The sequence below is a fragment of the Paroedura picta genome, chromosome 7, assembly GCF_049243985.1.
Source record: "Paroedura picta isolate Pp20150507F chromosome 7, Ppicta_v3.0, whole genome shotgun sequence".
In the NCBI taxonomy this organism is placed as follows: domain Eukaryota; kingdom Metazoa; phylum Chordata; class Lepidosauria; order Squamata; family Gekkonidae; genus Paroedura; species Paroedura picta.
The window spans coordinates 52,003,120-52,021,575 of NC_135375.1; the positions used below are offsets into that span (position 1 = coordinate 52,003,120).

General features: G+C 42.4%; 1 protein-coding gene and 1 long non-coding RNA gene across 2 annotated transcripts; one reads left to right on the forward strand and one right to left on the reverse strand.

Moving 5' to 3' along the window:
- Nucleotides 1–10,639, reverse strand: TMED7 (transmembrane p24 trafficking protein 7). The gene is made up of 4 exons (XM_077344339.1): nucleotides 10,456–10,639; nucleotides 10,139–10,346; nucleotides 4,795–5,040; nucleotides 1–3,238 (listed from the first exon to the last, which is right to left on the reverse strand). Exons 2-4 carry the CDS (start codon nucleotides 10,316–10,318, stop codon nucleotides 3,002–3,004), a joined length of 663 nt encoding a protein of 220 aa, XP_077200454.1. The 5' UTR covers nucleotides 10,319–10,346; nucleotides 10,456–10,639; the 3' UTR covers nucleotides 1–3,001.
- A 45-nt stretch (nucleotides 10,640–10,684) lies between these two features.
- Nucleotides 10,685–15,441, forward strand: LOC143840910 (uncharacterized). Its single transcript, XR_013232473.1, has 3 exons — nucleotides 10,685–11,272; nucleotides 12,215–12,247; nucleotides 14,998–15,441. It is a non-coding gene; the product is annotated as an uncharacterized LOC143840910 (long non-coding RNA).
- The last annotated feature ends 3,015 nt before the right edge of the window (nucleotides 15,442–18,456 follow it).

The following is an 18,456-nucleotide window of genomic DNA, read 5'->3' on the forward strand; positions in this document are numbered from 1 at the left end:
GAACTTTATATTAATTTTATTATCCCATAGAATGTTCACAGGGCCAACTTAGTGTCTGTAAGAAAAAGGCTTGCAAATTATATCAGAACTTAGACATTTCACATCATGAAACACATTTAGACTTAAAACATTTTTTGTTGTGGTTATTACTTTAACCACAGATGTGTGCCACAGGTTTTGTTTGAACCATTATTCAGTGTTTACAGCATTTTAAAACCTACTTTTATATCAATTTTCCTGTGTGCCTATTAACCCCTACAACCCAATCAGGCGACTTGGAATTTGTGCAGAGTATGAAATACTTAAAAAAAAAAGTGCTGCCCAGAAAGATAGGCGGAACACAACTAGTTTAAGAGCTAGTGTCATAAACCCACTACAGCAGAACCACCAAGTTAGGCAGTCCCATATACACATTACTAGAAGGGGAATTTACAAAGCAATGCTCACACACAGTTCAGCATATAGTAAAGATTCATTCCGATAACTAGCAACCGTATGGCAACCACTCAGTACTTGTAATTGCATGAGGGAATCATATGTAGATTATATGTGGCTTTATCCATAGTGTGCAACAATATGGCTGGTCACAACTTTGTTTGGAAATCCATGGAACCTGAAGAGTTTATGAGCTTTGTCACTTGGTTAGAGACTAAAGAAAGCCACCTCTCACGTTTTTACAGGCACAATATGATGTAGTTTTAACTGGCCATTGCATGGCTCTTGTCTGATTCCACCTAATATCTGACCACAAATTAGCCATGAACTCATCAACTTGGGATGTTACTGAAGTCCCTCAACTAGCCTACTCAAGTAGTTTTCCACTTTAATCTGAACAGGTATGCTTTCACAAGATCTTCCCTCTTTATATCCAAATCCCCTAACCATTAATGGTTACATACCAATAGTAGGAATGGGGCTGCAAGAGATAGGCTCCAGCAATAATGGGTTGACTTTTATAGTCTTGTCATAATTAACCTGCATAATTCATTAATGCCATTCAATAAAACCTACTGTGAGAAGTGGGCAGGTACAGTCAAGTTTATTTTTTATAAGCTGAAGTGCAATAGTAAAAAAAAATCACACACTGAGTTACTTGTATGGGACTTTAATTATTTACAGGTTTTTCTCTGCCCCTAAAATACACCATTTTATAGGTTTTCTCTTCTTTTTTTAAAGCCTCTCTCTCACACAGAGAGTACTTAAGGGGACACTGCAATGTACTCAATAACTAAGCAAACTAAGCATGTCCAGATTTGTCATCAATGCTTCGTAGCTGAAGTGCTCTATATGAAGGTAAATCTAACTCTCCCCCCTCCTTACAACCACCAACATTTACATTTGACATAACAGTCCAGATTCATACAAGGATGGGTATAACACCATTTTTCTGGGATTGATAGTATATCTACAATGGTAAAATAGAGTGAGGCAGCTTTGCTGGAAAGCAATGCAAAGTGAGTTTCTGTGATTGTTAGCTTCAGTGGTACTCATATGTTGACTAACACTGCAAGTCAAGTTTCTATTTTTCTTTGATACAAGCTGCCTTCTGTATTCCAAAATATACAAACTCACCTGAAGTCCATGAGGGCCAAACTATGTGTTCCTGTTTAAAGAGCTGGGCCTGGGTTCCCTACAGCTGCACATGAAGGCATTTAATAAAGAAATGAAAGCCCATTTGGTCTTACAGTACCAATGTGTGTAATACAGGAAGAGCTACTGCCTCCCCCCAAGACACTTTTCTGCACTGTTTGCCCTCGGGGAGCAAAGGCCACACTCTTCAAAAACAAAAACAATTAATTTGGCCCTAAGCCTTACTTTCAAATAGACGTGTTTATCATAAGGGTGGTACTACTAATGGTACTTTGATTGCTTGCAACTATAGTACAAATATGCCATCGCACACACCTGTAAAACATTTGAGTATATACTAGCTACAAGCAAGGAGAACAGTGATTGATGCAAGCTAAGAAAACCCAAATACCAAGAAGATTGTAAATCACTGCACAAGGAGGTTCTCCAGCTCAAATGCAGTGGCAGCTGGCACAAAGCAACAAATTAACACCCCCATGAAAACTAGGTTTCCAGCAGTTAATTTAAAGACTTCAAAAAGAGATATATTAAACATGTAGATTTTATACAGCCAAGACAGGTAGTTGTACAGATGTTGCTTAATGAGCCATTTTTAAAGGCTGTAATCCTCAAGCCACATTTCAACCTGGTCTCAGAGAACATGGGACTACCTACTTTTATACTGAAAGCAACCTTCTGCTTGGAATCACCAGTCATTTATCCCAGTCCACTTGCACTTCAGTTCAGTTCTATTGATATCAGGTGGGAATGGCTAACTCAGGTTATTTGTGGAGTTCAGTTCTTAAAAGCAGCAGCATCACAATTTGAACATTTCTGAGAATTACAAGACATTCCCTCCATTTATTTAAAAGAAAAATGCAAATCAATTAGTTGAAACATTTTCCAAGTAAAGAGAACTGGATTCCCCCAGTATCCTCAAGTTTTAAATTTAGTTCAGTAAAACAAGAAATTACAAGAAAATGTGACTGGCTTTTTCATTAAAAAATCAAAACACTGCAGTACGTGGCTTTGAGACTACCATTAATCACATTGTTTTTTGTTTTATTCCCATAATGTTTGAATTGAGAAATCAGACTGCCATCCACTTTTCATATTTATGATCCCCAAATCAACATCTTAAAAGAACATTTTAAAGCATTATACTCCCATGCAGTCTCATTAGTTTTTTAAAAATGTAGCAACCTTAAGTTAAATCTCTCTGCAGACATAAACTGAACAACATATATTACAAATAAAAAGCTGCTTTTGTCCACAGTTTTTGGGGAACACGTATTTTGCAACTTTAAGTAGAGAGGGAAGGCTAAACATATTTAAAACATTCTCCATCTTTAATTGTTCTGTAACTAGAAATTATTTGAAGAACCATATTTTACAAAGGAACAGAGGATTTGAAGTATTTCCTCAACATGAGTTACGATCCAACACGGGTTGTGGTGGTTCTTTTGTCTGAGAAGAAGCTTTTGAGAAGAAATACCTGCCCGATACTAACTACAAGAAGAATGATAGCTTCTCCTACTGACCAATAAGCCACCCGTGTGTTTAGATCTTCTGCTCGGCTGCGGCCTTGAGCTTCTCGTAATCGAAAATGAGTTTGGTGATCGATGACAGATTTTAAAGCTTCATGAATTGCAACGCAGGCAGATTCCATCTGGATTTAAAAAAGACTATTAATAAATAGTTCTTGAATTGAACAATACACTTTCACAATTGCTTGGGTTTCTCCGCTTGAGCTTTATTTTCTGAAGGTTAAACCACAGCTACACTAGCTATAGTTGCTTAATCTAAGTACTGCGAGGCCATATAGCACTGGGTTATGGCTCCCTCTTGCCACTTCCTCTAGTGTAGTTATGGGGGGATGGGTAGTTATTGGGGGGATGAGTAATGATTTACACTGCCATGTTTCTTGCTCCCTTGTTGTAATTTTATGTCCTGTTTTTGATATTTTACTGGGGTTTTAAATTATAGACTTTTTGTAATCCACCACAAGCTAGTTCCAGGAGTGGCAGGAATAAAAATCTAAAGAATAATAATGATGATGATGATGGTTGGAGCAGATAAAATGCCTTGAGCAAAACTGTGACCAATATCTAAGAATTCCAAGGCACAAAAAACTCATATTTTAATTGGCAGAATAAGCATTCAAGCTTATTATCATTATCATTATCATTATTATTATATGTTCAAACTCAACTATATGAGCAAAGCTTTTGCATTTCATGTTCTTGATAATAATAATATTAACCATGCACAGATATTTGCATTCTTGCCAGTACACTGAACACTTTCCTCAATTGTGGCAACATCTAATATATTAGTGAACCCCCAAATTCCTATTTAGGTACATTTTACACTAAAGCTACAGGAGTCTGAGACTTGTGCAGAGAAGATGGTGAATGACTGCAATGCTGAACACTCTCTGGCTGTATTTCCTGTAGAATAAGAACTTGAGAGGCAAATGATTGGCTCCACAGGGCTGCCAGGATGGAGGACCTCTCTCTTCAGAATTCCTTTCTGATTCTGGGATAGTTTCTAGGGCTGTAGGACTCACATTGTCTAATTAATTGAACTGCCCAGGAGAAAGGGGCAAAATCATTCTCTCCTCTCCAAGCTCGCTGACTGGGCCACTATGCTCTGCAGGAACCCTTCCACCCTCTGTCTTTACTCCTGTAGAGCATGGAGGGCCAGCCGGTGAGTGGCCAGGAGGCCGGGGAGCATGAGGAATGTGCAGTGGAACGTGCTTGGATGGGCGTCTCTGCCCTTTGGCAACCAGAAATTTGGGGAGCGTGGGTCAGATGTGTCAGAGCACAGCTGGATGGTCTTTCCTGCCCTCCTGGCAGCTGGGAATTGTTGGAAGGCCCATGCTAGAGTGTGCCTGGACAGTCTTCCCTGCCCTCCCACCTTTACTATGCTATCTGCTAATTTGCTGCACACCCTCTACCTATATGTATGGACTGGTAACTTCCATTTCAGTTCTGAAGAAGTGAAAGCTTAAACTTTGAATAAAACACAGTTGATCTTAAAGGTGTCACTAGACTAAAAAAATATTCTTCTGCTTCAGACCAACACGGTTACCCATCTGAATCAAAATATAACTTAGTATGACTAAATAATCAATATATGAGCTACACTCTGGTATTCATCCTTAGAACCCTATTATGTGAGTAAAATGTTGCCTATTCGAAATCAAGTAAAAAGCACACCTACCTGAGTAAGTGCAGTGACTCTGTTTTCACTAGGAAACAGAGGTGGATCATCTCCAACCTGGAAGTCGAAGTACACGGTTTTGTGTGTGAAGGTAGAAAATTCATTGCTGAAGCAAAATTTATATGTTCCATTCCTGGAAGCAGTAAAAGTAAAACTATCATACTGTTTCTTCATCTCTTTGTACAACACAATGCCATCTGGATCTTCTAAGCGACAGTCAACATCATAGTGTCCTCCAGTGATCACCTGTGGAACAAAGAAAACTGGTTTGGGGGATGCTCAACAGTAAGCAGTACAATAGTTCCTGGCAAAAATGGCAAGCACATTTTTAGAACATTGGACACAGCCAGAGCAAGAAATTTCTATAAATCAACTGAGCTGAAGGTACATTACAACTATGCAGTTGAAAAACTGGGACTCCATAAACAAAACATCCCACTCAAGTTTAGTGGGGCTGGAGAGACCAAAGAGGGCTCCTATAGCTCTATCTTCCTCTACAAAAAGCTTAACATCCATGGCTAGAGAGCAATTTCCACTTCTGTCAATAAACTCACTTTAAAAAAGGTAAAGGTATCCCCTGTGCAAGCACCGAGTCATGTCTGACCCTTAGGGTGACGCCCTCCAGTGTTTTCATGGCAGACTCAATACAGGGTGGCCTTGCCAGTGCCTTCCCCAGTCATTACTGTTTTACCCCCCCCCCCCAGCAAGCTGGGTACTCATTTTACTGACCTCAGAAGGATGGAAGGCTGAGTCAACCTTGAGCCGGCTGCTGGGATCGAACTCCCAGCCTCATGGGCAGACAGCTTCAGACAGCATTTCTGCCGCTTACCACTCTGCTCCACAAGAGGCTCACTTTAGGAACACACTTTAGGAAAAGCTATATTGCCTAAAGCAGCCTTTCTCAACTTTTTTACTGTTGAGAAACCCCTGAAACATTCTTCAACCTTCAAGAAACCCCAGAAATGGCACAATCCTGCAGAATATGGTTAGGAAGCATAGTTGCATACACGCTCACCTGGGGCCCCTTCCCTTCCCAGGCCTATCATTGGCCACTGGGTGGATGGGCAAGTTGACATGACCATATGGTCATATCTCCTGATAAATGTTGAACAGCTTCTAATGAGCTCACATTTACATGAACCATCTGTCACTACCATCTCTAAATTTATCTTCTTCTAAAGGAGATATGACAAGCTATCCTGATCAACAATGTGCACAGAGGGAAGGGTTATTCCCACCCATGGCATGAAGTGTAGGATTTCCAGAAGCACCAGACAGCAGTGGAAAACTAGCTGTTCCTATGCAGCATTGCCACCTTTTCACTTTGAAAAGTGCACATATAACTTTGAAAACTCTTAGTTGTAATATAAAAGCCAGGTAAGAAATTACATGAACTCTTGTTGTTTACCTTCCTAACTGGACAAACATACAGAAGAGAATGAGCAGTGGATTCTCCAGGGCTGAAGTTTTCCATCTTGCACCTACAGTCTAGCCATTGCAGTGCCAGCAAGAGAAATGGGGCAAGTTCCACTGAGTCTTTACTCTTCTTCCTACCCAATGACTACTGTTGTGATCGACCACATAACTGGTTTTCAAGGAACAGATAGATGTGGATAACTAATAGGGTTGATTTTACCTCTTCTACCAGATATTGCCAGTCAGCCCAAGGAACATGGGAGTATGACTGAATAGGATATAAGGTGCAAGAATATTGGGCCCAATCTGAGTGACAATGCTGGATTTCCCATCCCCCCCCCCCCACACACACCTAATAGCTACATATTACACTACATCACTTTGGTGTACGTGCTGGATTTTTCCAACTGTATACTGCATTGGTCAGATTGAAACCCAAAATACTGTGCACAGTTCTGGAGGCCTCACTTCGAAATGGATGTGGACAAAATTGAGAGGGTGCAGAGGAGAGTGACACAGATGATCTGGGGCTCGGGGACCAAACCCTATGAGGAAAGGCTGAGACTTGGGAATGTTCAGCGTGGAAATGAAGCGGTTGAGAGGGGACATGATTTATCTCTAAATATTTGAAAGGTGATCAGTTGAAGGAGGGCAGGGAGCAGTTCTTGTTGGCAGTAGAGGATAGGACCCAAAGTAATGGCTTTAAGCTACATGTAGAATGGTACCAGCTCAATCAGGGTTAGTCAACTTGTGGTCCTCCAGATGTTCATGGACTACAATTCCCAGCAAACACTGGCAGGGGCTCATGGGAATTGTAGTCCATGGACATATGGAGGACCACAGGTTGACTACCCCTGAGCTAGATAGCAGGAGGGAAAATTTCACAATCAGAGTAGTTCAAGCAGTGAAACTGGTTTCCTAAGATTGTGGTGAGCTCCCCCACTTTAAGCAGTGGTTGCACAGATACTTATCATGGATGCTTTAGGCTGATCCTGCATTGAGCAGGAGGTTGGACTTGATGACATCTATGCACATTCCAACTCTGATTCCATAATTCTCTCTTTTGAGAGTTGATGGTCAAAGAAGGAATCTGAGGTAGCTTCTGAAGTGTGCCCATACTATCCCACCTCTGCAACAGCTGGAAACATGCTATGCATGACAGTGGAGAAGATGAACAAAAGTAACATAAATTATGTCCTTGGACAAAGGCCCCATGATAAATTTCTCTTCTGGGTATTCCTGTAGCTCTGTGGTCAGAATATTGCTCAGCAGAACAGCAGGAGGTGGTTTACCTCTGTTATTTCTAAATCAGCTAACAGGCCACTTGTAGAACTGCCTGCTGTGAGGCAATAGTTTCTGTTCTTCCTTGTAACTTTTGCTCTCCAACAAAATGTTCTGTTCCCCTCATACAGGCAACAGTAGATACATGTTATGTGCAGTGTTACTAGCATAATCTGTGTAGTCTCACAGAAGAATTCAAAAACCACCTACAGTGATCATGTCATCTGTGTATTCTCTGTAAAGGTTTTCTTCCAGCCATACAGCCAGAGGGCTGGTTGACTGCTGCAATTCAAATGGCAGTACTTCCTTTGGTGTGGTCTTACTGGTTTCCTTATAGGGTGGCTGTTTGTAAGCTACAGTTTACAAACGCCCATTTGAGCAGAGTTCTGACATTCATAACTGTGGGCATAAGCTGCTGCCCTCCTAAATAATGTGCTAAGGCATTAATAGTGCCAATGGAGACACTGTGGGGTTCTTCCTGACACCATTCTTGGGCTCTGTGAGTGGGAATTATTACGGAATGGGTTAAATGACATTTTGATGCTTCCATAGAAGGCTAATGTGTAGTGGTGTCAAGAGATATCATTAGCAGATGACAAGTGCTGATTTTATGAACTTGGGCAGATTGTGAGTAGGAGGGCAGGAAGGGATGTGCCAGTGTTTGTTTCTCATGGCCCTTCCTTGCAGACCCAGGGTATTGCTAATCACCACTGTGGGATGTTGGGTAAATTTCCTCCAGGCCAGGCCAGATTCTGGAAATTTTTTTGGGGGGGGGATCACTTGGGCATGAAATTGGGGTCACCGTGGGTGGGCAGATGGTTGTGAGTTCCTGCATTGTGTAGGGGGTTGGACTGGAGGTGCCTTCCAGCTCTATGATTCTATGACAATGAAATGGCTAAGGAAATGGTAAGAGTAGCTCTCTCTGTTGCTTTTGCTATAGCTATAGCATCTTTGGATGTTGCTGCTGAAAGAACATAGGATTCTAACTGATATTACCAATATACTTTCCACCACAGCAGCATCTATTTCAGGCTCCACAATAAATAATTCTGCCCATGAATGAGTGGTAGTAAACAGAAATCTAATTAAATAAATAAACCAGCACCTGTCACCTCAGTGCATGAAAACACTGCTTAACACATAGTTTTAAGGTAAATTGCCAGATGAGCGGATAAAAAAAGTTTTAAGAGCAACAAAAAGGGCATTTTCTTACATTACATTTAGTTCTTGAAACCCCAAATCCCACAGAACGGGTTTTAATTGTCAAAAAATTTCAGTCACCCAGTTATCATACACTGCAGGTGGATAATGATCAAATATTTCCCAAACAGAATGAGGAAAGAATATGTAGATTTAGAGAACTAGGGTGAATGGGAAGAGATGGAGAAACAGTCATTATGAAAAATGATATGACCAAATACAGGACAGGGTTATGTGGCTTCACAGTACCAATGGTGCCTCAAAGAATTGTGTTCATTAAGTGCGTCCTTTGTTTCACTTGAACAATGAGATGATTCACCATTTCAGCTGTATGGAAAAGAAATATGAATTCTGTGAACTATTAAGCTACACTTGATGGAAATTTTTCAGGAAAAAAACATGGCTTTAGAGAGTTGTCATAAAAAGCTTATTTTATAAATGTAACCAAACTCAAACTTTTCCACCTATTTTCAGAGACAGGTGAAATGCAATAGTAAGTATACCTCTTTCTACAGAACTGCATATGTTGTGTTCTAACTCAAGCTGCCACAAGACTCCTGTTTATTTATACTCCAATTTATATGCTTTCATCAGGCTATATGAACGGTTCTATGGGTTGTATCTATTATTCAGATCTGTCAAGCCAATGCTCAGCATATTTCCTCTCCCATGAAACTCCTAGATGGCAAAAGTTTAGGATGGGGCAGAATGCATTGATTGCCAGGCAGTTGTTACCACTTTTTTATGCATAAAATAAAAAGAGAACAACCACGAACAGCAATACACAGAGTTCAGAAACTGTCAAGAGAAGGTTCAATTGTGCATTCCAGCAAATATAATCTATAGGATTATCTGCAGAAACATTTAAACCCATACAATTCTCCCTACTTTTCTCCCCAAGTGTAATCACTTCATTTTCATATATCTAATCAATCAAAAAAGCACAAAATGAACACTGTATGAACAGATGGAGACAGACAATGAAAATCAAAATTCAAAAGTCTCCAATTAGTCAATAGCCTATAACAGTACCTGGTTAAAACAGGGGGAAATTGTAAAAAAATTTCCTTTAGGCCTTTTTTAATTTTTATAATTTTTCAGACAGCTTCAGTCACCACACTCTTCAATTATATCCCGTGTTCTGTTCCTAGGCAGAACAAAACTTGGTCAATGGGGGTGGGGTGGGGTGGGGGGCTGAGTGACAATGCCTTTTACTTCTGATAACTTTCAACAACTGGAGAGCCCTGATGTAGATGGTGGACAGGAAGGATTGAGGGAAACATTGACAAGGAGGCACATAGGCAACAATAGACATAAACGGGTGTCCCTATTTTGCAGTTTAATTGTATTGTTGCGCTGCACAAAATCAGCAGAAATTAAACAGCACAATGATGGAACACCTCCCACCCCTGCTGTGTGATCTGAAGGATGACACTTGGGATCTTACCTGGAACTCCAGCGTACACTTGACGCCCTGCATAATCTCCTCGTAGAAGCACTGCTTGGCATTATCAGGCAGTTCAAACGTGATTTCGGAGGCGCGCGCGCCCCAGCCCAGGCTCAGCAACACCAGCAGCCCGCACACTCCCGCCGGGGCACCCGGGCCCAGCCTGCCAGTCAGCCGCATCTCCTCGAGGGGGATTCACCCGCAAGTGCTGACAGAAATAAAAGAGCACGACGTGAGCCGGCAACAAAGGGCAGGCCTCGCGCGAGACGGAGCCCCCACGAGAGGCAGCGCTGGCAGACAGCCGCCCGGCAACTTACCCGTGCAAACCGCGGAGAGGACCCACACCTGCCCGAGCCGCTTTCTACCTCTGGCGTGGCCCGGGAGAGCGGGGGGGGTGTAAGCGCCCGGAAGCGCTGGGAGTCCACCGTGTGCCGTTTCGGAACACTTCCGGGTGAATTGTCATTTGTAGACGTGGAGTTGTTGGGCCACGAAAGGCGGAGCGGGAGGGGGCGGGGCTTGAGGGACGAGGACGTTGCCGTGGCGACTTGTCGACGGCTACGCCGCTTTCATTGGCGCTTCCAACCTGGGCGCTGCTGGATCTGATAGGACGCCGCTGAGCGAAAAGCATCGCGACGCGTGGCAGAGCCCCTCCCTCGGCTCTGAGCCCTTGCATGCCATTGGCTCTTGGCGGCGATCGCTCCGGCCGCGGGCCTTTCGCCCACCGGAGAGGCGCCCCGGAGGCACGGGGCGTTGGGGGAGATCCGGTCACGGCTGTCCGACTCGCTGGATTTGGCGGCCAGAGAATACGCGGTTGCCTGCGGGACGGAGCCCCTCAAGTGGCCAAATGCATCCAAGTCGAAGTCGAACTCGGAAGAGTAGTTTTATTCTAGGACGATGGCTGACATCGGGGCCCGCAGGAGGAAAACTGATCTTCGCTTAAGAGCTATTGATGATCGATGAAATGACCCCGAAGTCACTGGTCTATGGGTGAAAAGAAAGACGTATAGTTCCCTTGGACCCTGTTCATAATGAAGTGTGATTTGCGTACAGTCGTAGCGTAGAAAGCAAAGCAGTGGACCTCAGAAGCTCTTGAGGCTGAATGTGCAATCCGCAGCCTGTTATTTTAACAATTCAGTAAGCACAGCTTATTAATTGCTGTTAAAATATTTTCATTAGGTACTCCCCCATTAAAACATATGGCCAATATATAAATATATTTTTCAAAACATGGCTTTAGTTTGGTGGCCTTCAAAGTGTAGTCTGTTAGATCCGTGGGTTCAAAAAAAGCCAGGACACTGGGCGTGTGAACAGCTCTTTTATTGTGATCTCAGCATGAGTAGAAGCTGCTAGTGAAACCAACAACCAGACTACCCCCGTCAAAAAAATCCACAACATTTATATACAAAGCAGACGATAGATCTTCCTGCTAGTGTGTGTAATTAGTAGATTTAGACCAATTGGATCTAACAGACAGGATATAGCAGTGCATTGGTCAGTTAGCCATCTGCTTGGATACTGCTTCAGACCTCAAGCTCAGTCCTCGGCTGATCTACAAACACAACATAATCCATTTACATTTACTGTAATCATGTAGGTCAGTATACTCAAATACCTGTAGTTCAGTGTAGAATGTATGTAGAACTAGAGCAGTGGTTCTCAACCTGGGGGTCGCTTGACCCTTTTGCGCGGGTCGTTAAGACCCCCGCACCATCGACAACCTTACAAAGCCCATTTTTAATCACTGTGCTTTAATTATGTTCAATTTGTAATGATGAAAATACATCCTGCATATCAGATATTTATATTACAATTCATAACACTGGCAAAATTACAGTTATGAAGTAGCAATGAAAATAATTTTATGGTTTGGGGTCCCCACAACATGAGGAACTGTATTAAGAGGTCACAGCATTAGGAAGGTTGAGAACCACTGCACTAGAGGATCTTCTACATTGTGTTTGATATTATCTTTAGTTGTGGCTATTTTAGGCCATTTCAGTTTAGTGGTAGATAAAAGTATTATCTCACATAACCCCCTCCCCATGGAATTCACACAGTTTCTCTTTGCACTGACAGTTTAAAAAAAAGACCACGGCTGAATCTGACGAGGTAATAAATTGCTCACATTAACTGAATTTTAAGTTGTTTAAAGGGGAGGAAAATTGAACTATATTATTTTATTATAAACTTGTTATAACTGCATGATCTTTGTATTTTTCCCCCTCTTAATTTTTGTTAGTTCTTATGTTAAGATTGCTAGGGTCTTTGGCTATCAGCAATAAGCAAACATGAACCTAATGTTATTATACTGCAAGCTAATAGCACATCGACATATTCCACTTAGAGCAGGTCATAGTGGTTAGAGTGTTGAACTGGGATTTGGAAGACTCAAGTTCACAGAGTGACTCCACCATAGCAGCTTGCTGGGTAACCTTAGGCCAGTTACTCTCTCAGTTTGTGAGAATAAGATGGAGTAGAGGACACCAAGGATGTAGACTGCTTAGGAAGACTAGGAGGATAAAAAGGTAAAGGTAAAGGTATCCCCTGTGCAAGCACCGAGTCATGTCTGACCCTTGGGGTGACGCCCTCCAGCGTTTTCATGGCAGACTCAATACGGGGTGGTTTGCCAGTGCCTTCCCCAGTCATGACCGTTTACCCCCCAGCAGCAAGCTGGGTACTCATTTTACCGACCTCGGAAGGATGGAAGGCTGAGTCAACCTTGAGCCGGCTGCTGGGATTGAACTCCCAACCTCATGAGCAAAGCTTTCAAGCAGCTGCCTTACCACTCTGCGCCACAAGAGGCTCACTAGGAGGATATAAATATCTAAATGAAATAATTATCTTGAGTGGCTGGTTACCAGTACAATCCTAAAGAGAATTGACTCCAATGGACTCAAAAGGATATAACTGTTTAGGATTGCAGTGTAAGTTCTGTTTAGAATTGTGGTTTAATTTGGGAATTTCCAGTTTAATAACTGTTGGGGATTATTAAGACCAACCCAAACATCACTAGCTGTTCAGGTTTCCAAAATGCTTCATCAGGCTCACTGCATAGTACAAAAAAGAGGCCATGTTTCAGGCCATGATCTCAAAGCCCAAGTATAAACAACAAAAGAGAACGGTGTTTCAATTCATGATGTAAAAGATTCAACAACTATTTTTTGCCCCTTGTGAAAAAGATGTTCTGCAGACTGAATGAGGCAAAACAGATATCCCGTTGTGCCAAGACCTGAAACAGAAGCAAACAATAGCTGTTCTCTCTCTTTTTTTTTTCGGGGTGGGGGAGAGGATGTTATTCATGTGTTTGTTTAGGAAATGTGTACAATGTTTCTCCAGTGACCTGCCTGAGGTGGCTTATATAAATATAAATTCAGGATTAATTTAGACCTGCTCATGGCACATGGCCTTCCCCTGCATATGCCAATACAAATGGATGCCCTATATTGACAGAGTGGAAGGGAAGATAAACATGGCAAGTTTTATATTAACCAAGTTGGAACACATGTGAAGTTGCCTTATACTGAATCCAACGATTGGTCTGTCAAGATTGAATGAATTTTATTTACAATCATTTAGACCAAGCAGTGTTTAAAATACCAAATCAAATAAATAAACTATTTACATTAGCAAAATCTAAACTGTTTGGTAAAAATTTTGGGCCTTTCTGCACAAGGACCAATGTTGCCAATTGGTTCCACAAAGCGGAAATGCTATTTTAAATAGAGGAATCACGGCGTTATGCATACCTGCATTTGTAGTGGAATCCAGTAGCGTTTCATTCATTCCCCGCAGGTTTCCGGTTTCGCAAAAATCGCTAGAAAGGAAGCGATTTTTTCTGTGCTTGTTCCCACCCCTGGCCGTCAATCAAACGAACAGCCAATGGGCAGTTGTTATCATGCTCCGGAAAAGCCCCTTTCCCTTTAAGCACAGGTTTAAAAAAAACACACATGTTGCAATGAATATGCCTTGATTCTTCCTAACGTAGAGACGCATCTAGCTGGCGTGTGAGCTGGCGAGTCATCGTTACCACGCTCCCCTGAGTGAAAAAAAATCCCCCCCCCCCTGCACGGGCACGATTTTCGGCCGAAAATAAAGGGAACTTGCAAACGGGCTGTGTTGTGCTTGGGGACTTAGGGGAGTTTTAAAGCACTTCTGTCGAGGGACTGTAGCCGGAGAAGCCTCGCTGGGTGAATGAAGCCTCGCTGGTTCATTGCTTTCCCCGCTTGCTCCGAGGAAAAAAAATGGTGATTGCTTCACCGGAAGTTCAGAGGAGAGAGCCAGGGGGAGGGACTTTCTTGCAGCCACTACATTGAGAACGCACAGGTCTTTTTCGCAAGTGTTGCAGGTTGTTGGCAGGAGTAGTGATTTTCTGAGGGTAAATCCACTTTCCTGGATTCACCGGAAATCGCTACAACAAAGCGATTTTAGCGCTAGTGTTGCAGGACTGTTGCAGATTGTGTGTGACGTCATGCGGAACGGCAAATTAGTAGTGTTTTACCATTTGCAAGCCTTCTGCTACTTTGAACTCGTGCGGAATGGCCCTTTAAATTCATCTTATAAATTAGAGGTGCCATAAAATTTATATATATTAAAATTTTACACTATAAAAGAACTATGTAGCTTAATGGTGACAGCATAAAATTTGGAAATACAGTCTCTCAAGATTAGGAACAATTCTGCACAGGGAATTTGGCCCTGGACAGCCTCCCATTGTTCGCGGGTTTTAGTGCTGCTTCCACATGACATCGGCAGCAATCCACGACTGTGCAGGGGCTGCTGCGAGTTTTAGTCAGATTTGATTTGAGATAAGAGAAATTGCAAAATCATGACTTGCCACTTCTTGTTCCGCTTCCAAACAGGCAAGCCCATCTGAAGGGAGAAACATGTTTTGCTTACCCTCGACCTGCCCTCTCCATTTCTGGACTCAAAACTTAAAAAAAAAAAAAAGCACAATCCATGTTGCTGCAGGACCACAAAACTACATGCCCTCAGGACAAATAAAAATGTTCTCTCCATTGTGCATGATAATTTTGGGATTGGGCATCTAAAACACATTCCTGTTTGTGTTTTCTGGCAGTGAGGTATGAACGGGGAAAGGGGAGGGGGCATGTGATGAAGCAGGCCTCTCCCTGTTAGCTTGGCATCTGTGCTCTGGGTATAAATCGTTATTGTGAACACGCAATCATTGGGGTCCAGTTCCTATGTCCAGCCTATCACAAATCTACCCAAACGTAGAGACCATTATACCAAGAATCCTGATAAGGGATCTAAGGAAATGTTTTATTGCGGCGGGATCCCACAGAAACACAGAAATGTAAGTTTTGAAAAAATAAATGTTTTACTGTTTTCCCATAGAAACGCAGATGTGTATTTGTTTTTTTTAATTAATTTTCGGGCTCAGGAGGGGGACAACCTAAGGAATGGGGGCGGGGGGGGGAGAAGTCTGGGTTGTCTATGCTTTCAGATTCTCCACTGCCTCATTGGGAAGCTAAAAGCCCGACAAGGTAGTGGGAAAATGCAGGAGGGGTCTCCCATCAGGAAGCATGCAGTCACACGGTTTCTGAACATGTTTGCAAGCATGAGGCAGCACGCGTTTTACGCCTCCGTACAGAATCAGTCTAGTGGCAGTAGCTGTCTCAGGTATAGACATCTGTCATCTCACTAGCTCATCCTTTTAAAGCTGTATTCAGAGGATCCAACCTGTGACTAGTCTGCAAAGTAGATGCTCTACCACTAAGTCAGGCTGCTCTTGAATTTTATTTTAGAAAGGGTGCTAGGTAAAGAGCAAGTAAACACCTGTCTTCCGTTTGAAGTATTCTCCAGAAGTTGCATCTATATTTTTGTGACACACTAGAGGGCGCCCATGAATCACTGGTTTTCCAAAACAATAGATTCAAATGGATAGCTGTGTTTGTCTGAAATAATATGACAAAATTTGTGTCCAATGGCACCTTTAAAACCAACAAAAAATCTTTGTTGGTCTTGAAGGTGCTATTGGACACAAATTTAGTTTTCCAAAACATCCTTGTAACTGCAAAAACTGAAACCCTAATTCTTTTAAAGCTTTGGCAGTATGCAGGTAACGTTGAATTCACTTGCAATGGAAGGATGCAATATTAAGAGTATCTACTGCAGAGTAATATTGAAAGCAGATTAACTGATATTTTGCAGCTAACCAGTAAGGCATAAATTGCACAGCCTGCAATCCTACAGCTACTTAATTGAAAGTAAATCCATTAAAATTAACAATTTACTTCCAGATAGCCAGGGTAGAAGTGGCTTATTATAGAAAAGGGTTTTTTTTCATAAAAGACTTTTTAAAAAGCATCCTTTATGCCGACAGAAGATGTAGGTAGAAGCTAGAGTTGGATTGGCTGTTGGGCCAAGTAGCAGAGAATAAAATGGGCACCACAGAATTTGGTAAGAGTCAGATTTGGGGAAATAAAATCTGCTTTGGGGTTCTTCCTATCAAGTAGCTTCACAGGTGATTATTAAAGTATCAAACTGGAATATATTCTGGCAGCTCCAACCATTGAGAAAGATTTACAACAAGGGCACATGCCTACACACACCGTTCTGTCATCGCTTTGGAACAGTTTTGCACCAGATGAGCCTTAACTGATCAGTGCAATGAACTCTAAGGTGAAACGGAAGAGACATAATACATCTCTAGGCAGCACTGAGTTCATGATTGTCTGAGTCTTTTCCATTTAGGTGGTTGATAAAAAGATGGAAAGCAGCCACTGTGTTAATACCAAACACACACAAACACACACATATTTTCCGACCCTTAAATGCATGGATAATTAAGTACCATTTAAAAATCTTTTAAAAATAGATCAAACAGCTAACTCAAACACAGCTAACACAAATCTGTGCGTGGTGTTTTTAAAAATAACAAGGTAGATAGCCTATCCAGAGCACAAAGAAAGAGGCTTGCATTCTAGTTGTTGGTATGCGTATTTAACACCCCCAGGATTTCACACTATGTCCCCCAGATATAAATCAAATAAATAAATAAATAAATAAATAAATAAATAAATAAATAATAAATGTGCCTAGCCAAGAGGAGTGAGTTGAGCCCTAGGGACAAGGAATAAGGCAGCCAAGCTCATGGCCCTGGGCTGAGGGAGGTGGGGCAGCTCTGAGGGGCCTGGAGGTGCAATGTTCCCATTGCTGAGTGTTCCAGTTGGCTGTCCGTTCTCTTTCCCCCCCTCCCTAGATCACCATCCCGATGTTTGCTGCTGATGTCATGGACTTCCTACAAATCCTAACCCCAAGGAAGTGAATGCCAACAGCAGCCTCCATGGTCCTGCAGTCACTGGCATCTTGGAGTTCCCAAGCCCTGTACCTGAGGGGAAGCAACCCAGAAGGCAGACTCAACAGTTTTGGATGAAGCAGTCCAGGCCTGCTAGACACAGGGGAGATTATGGGTGGCAGGGGAAAGGCATGTCTCCCTGAGCCAGGTACCCAGAGGGGCTTCTTGCAATCATAAGGGACATAGGTGAGGTATGGCCATATCAAAAGGCTGCTGAGGGACCTGAAGCCTGCTTGACACCCCCAGCTTCGCCAGCTTCCCTTTTGCTCCACCTTTGACAGGGTTGGCAGGAGGATTCCCTTTACATTGTGGGCAACTGCCAGACAATGCAGCAGTGTGTGCTTGGAGGATATATAAGTATGATAAATAAAATAAATAATAAATAAATAACCACAAATCCACGTTGTGATGATGGACTGCCCTGTCTGTTGTGATTTCTGGGGGCATGGCAGGACAGTGTGGCCTGCTGACATCGCTTCTGGGGTTTCTAGAAGCCTGAAGAATGTTTCTCAACAATAAAAAGTTTGAGAAAAGAGACAACTAGCAGGGCCACACTTGCACCATGGCTGGCTCCGATTGTTCTGCCCCATACCTGCAATTGACTTACAACAGAATAGGTGAGATGCAAATTATCTCTAATGAGTCCCTGGTGTTAACTGTTTTATGTCTTGCCTGAGCTATCTCTAGGCGACTGGTCTGACATTATGCCTGCCCATGACCCTGAGATATATAGTCTAATTCCTAACCATCTAGCTTGCATTTTCAGTTTGTCCACACTTTCTGAGATTTTTTTTCTGCCTCAGGTGATCCAGGTCATAGGACTCCTACCATAATCCCAATGATGCCAAGCACTGCATTTCAAATATCCTATGCACCAGTGTTCAAGAATTTCAGCTTTGTTTTTCTGTTTTGTCAAAAGCTGTTTTGTTTCTGCTCTGTATGCTTCCAATGGTACGAACAAGAGAAGCCTTCACACAAATGTCATCCAGGCCAGTATTTA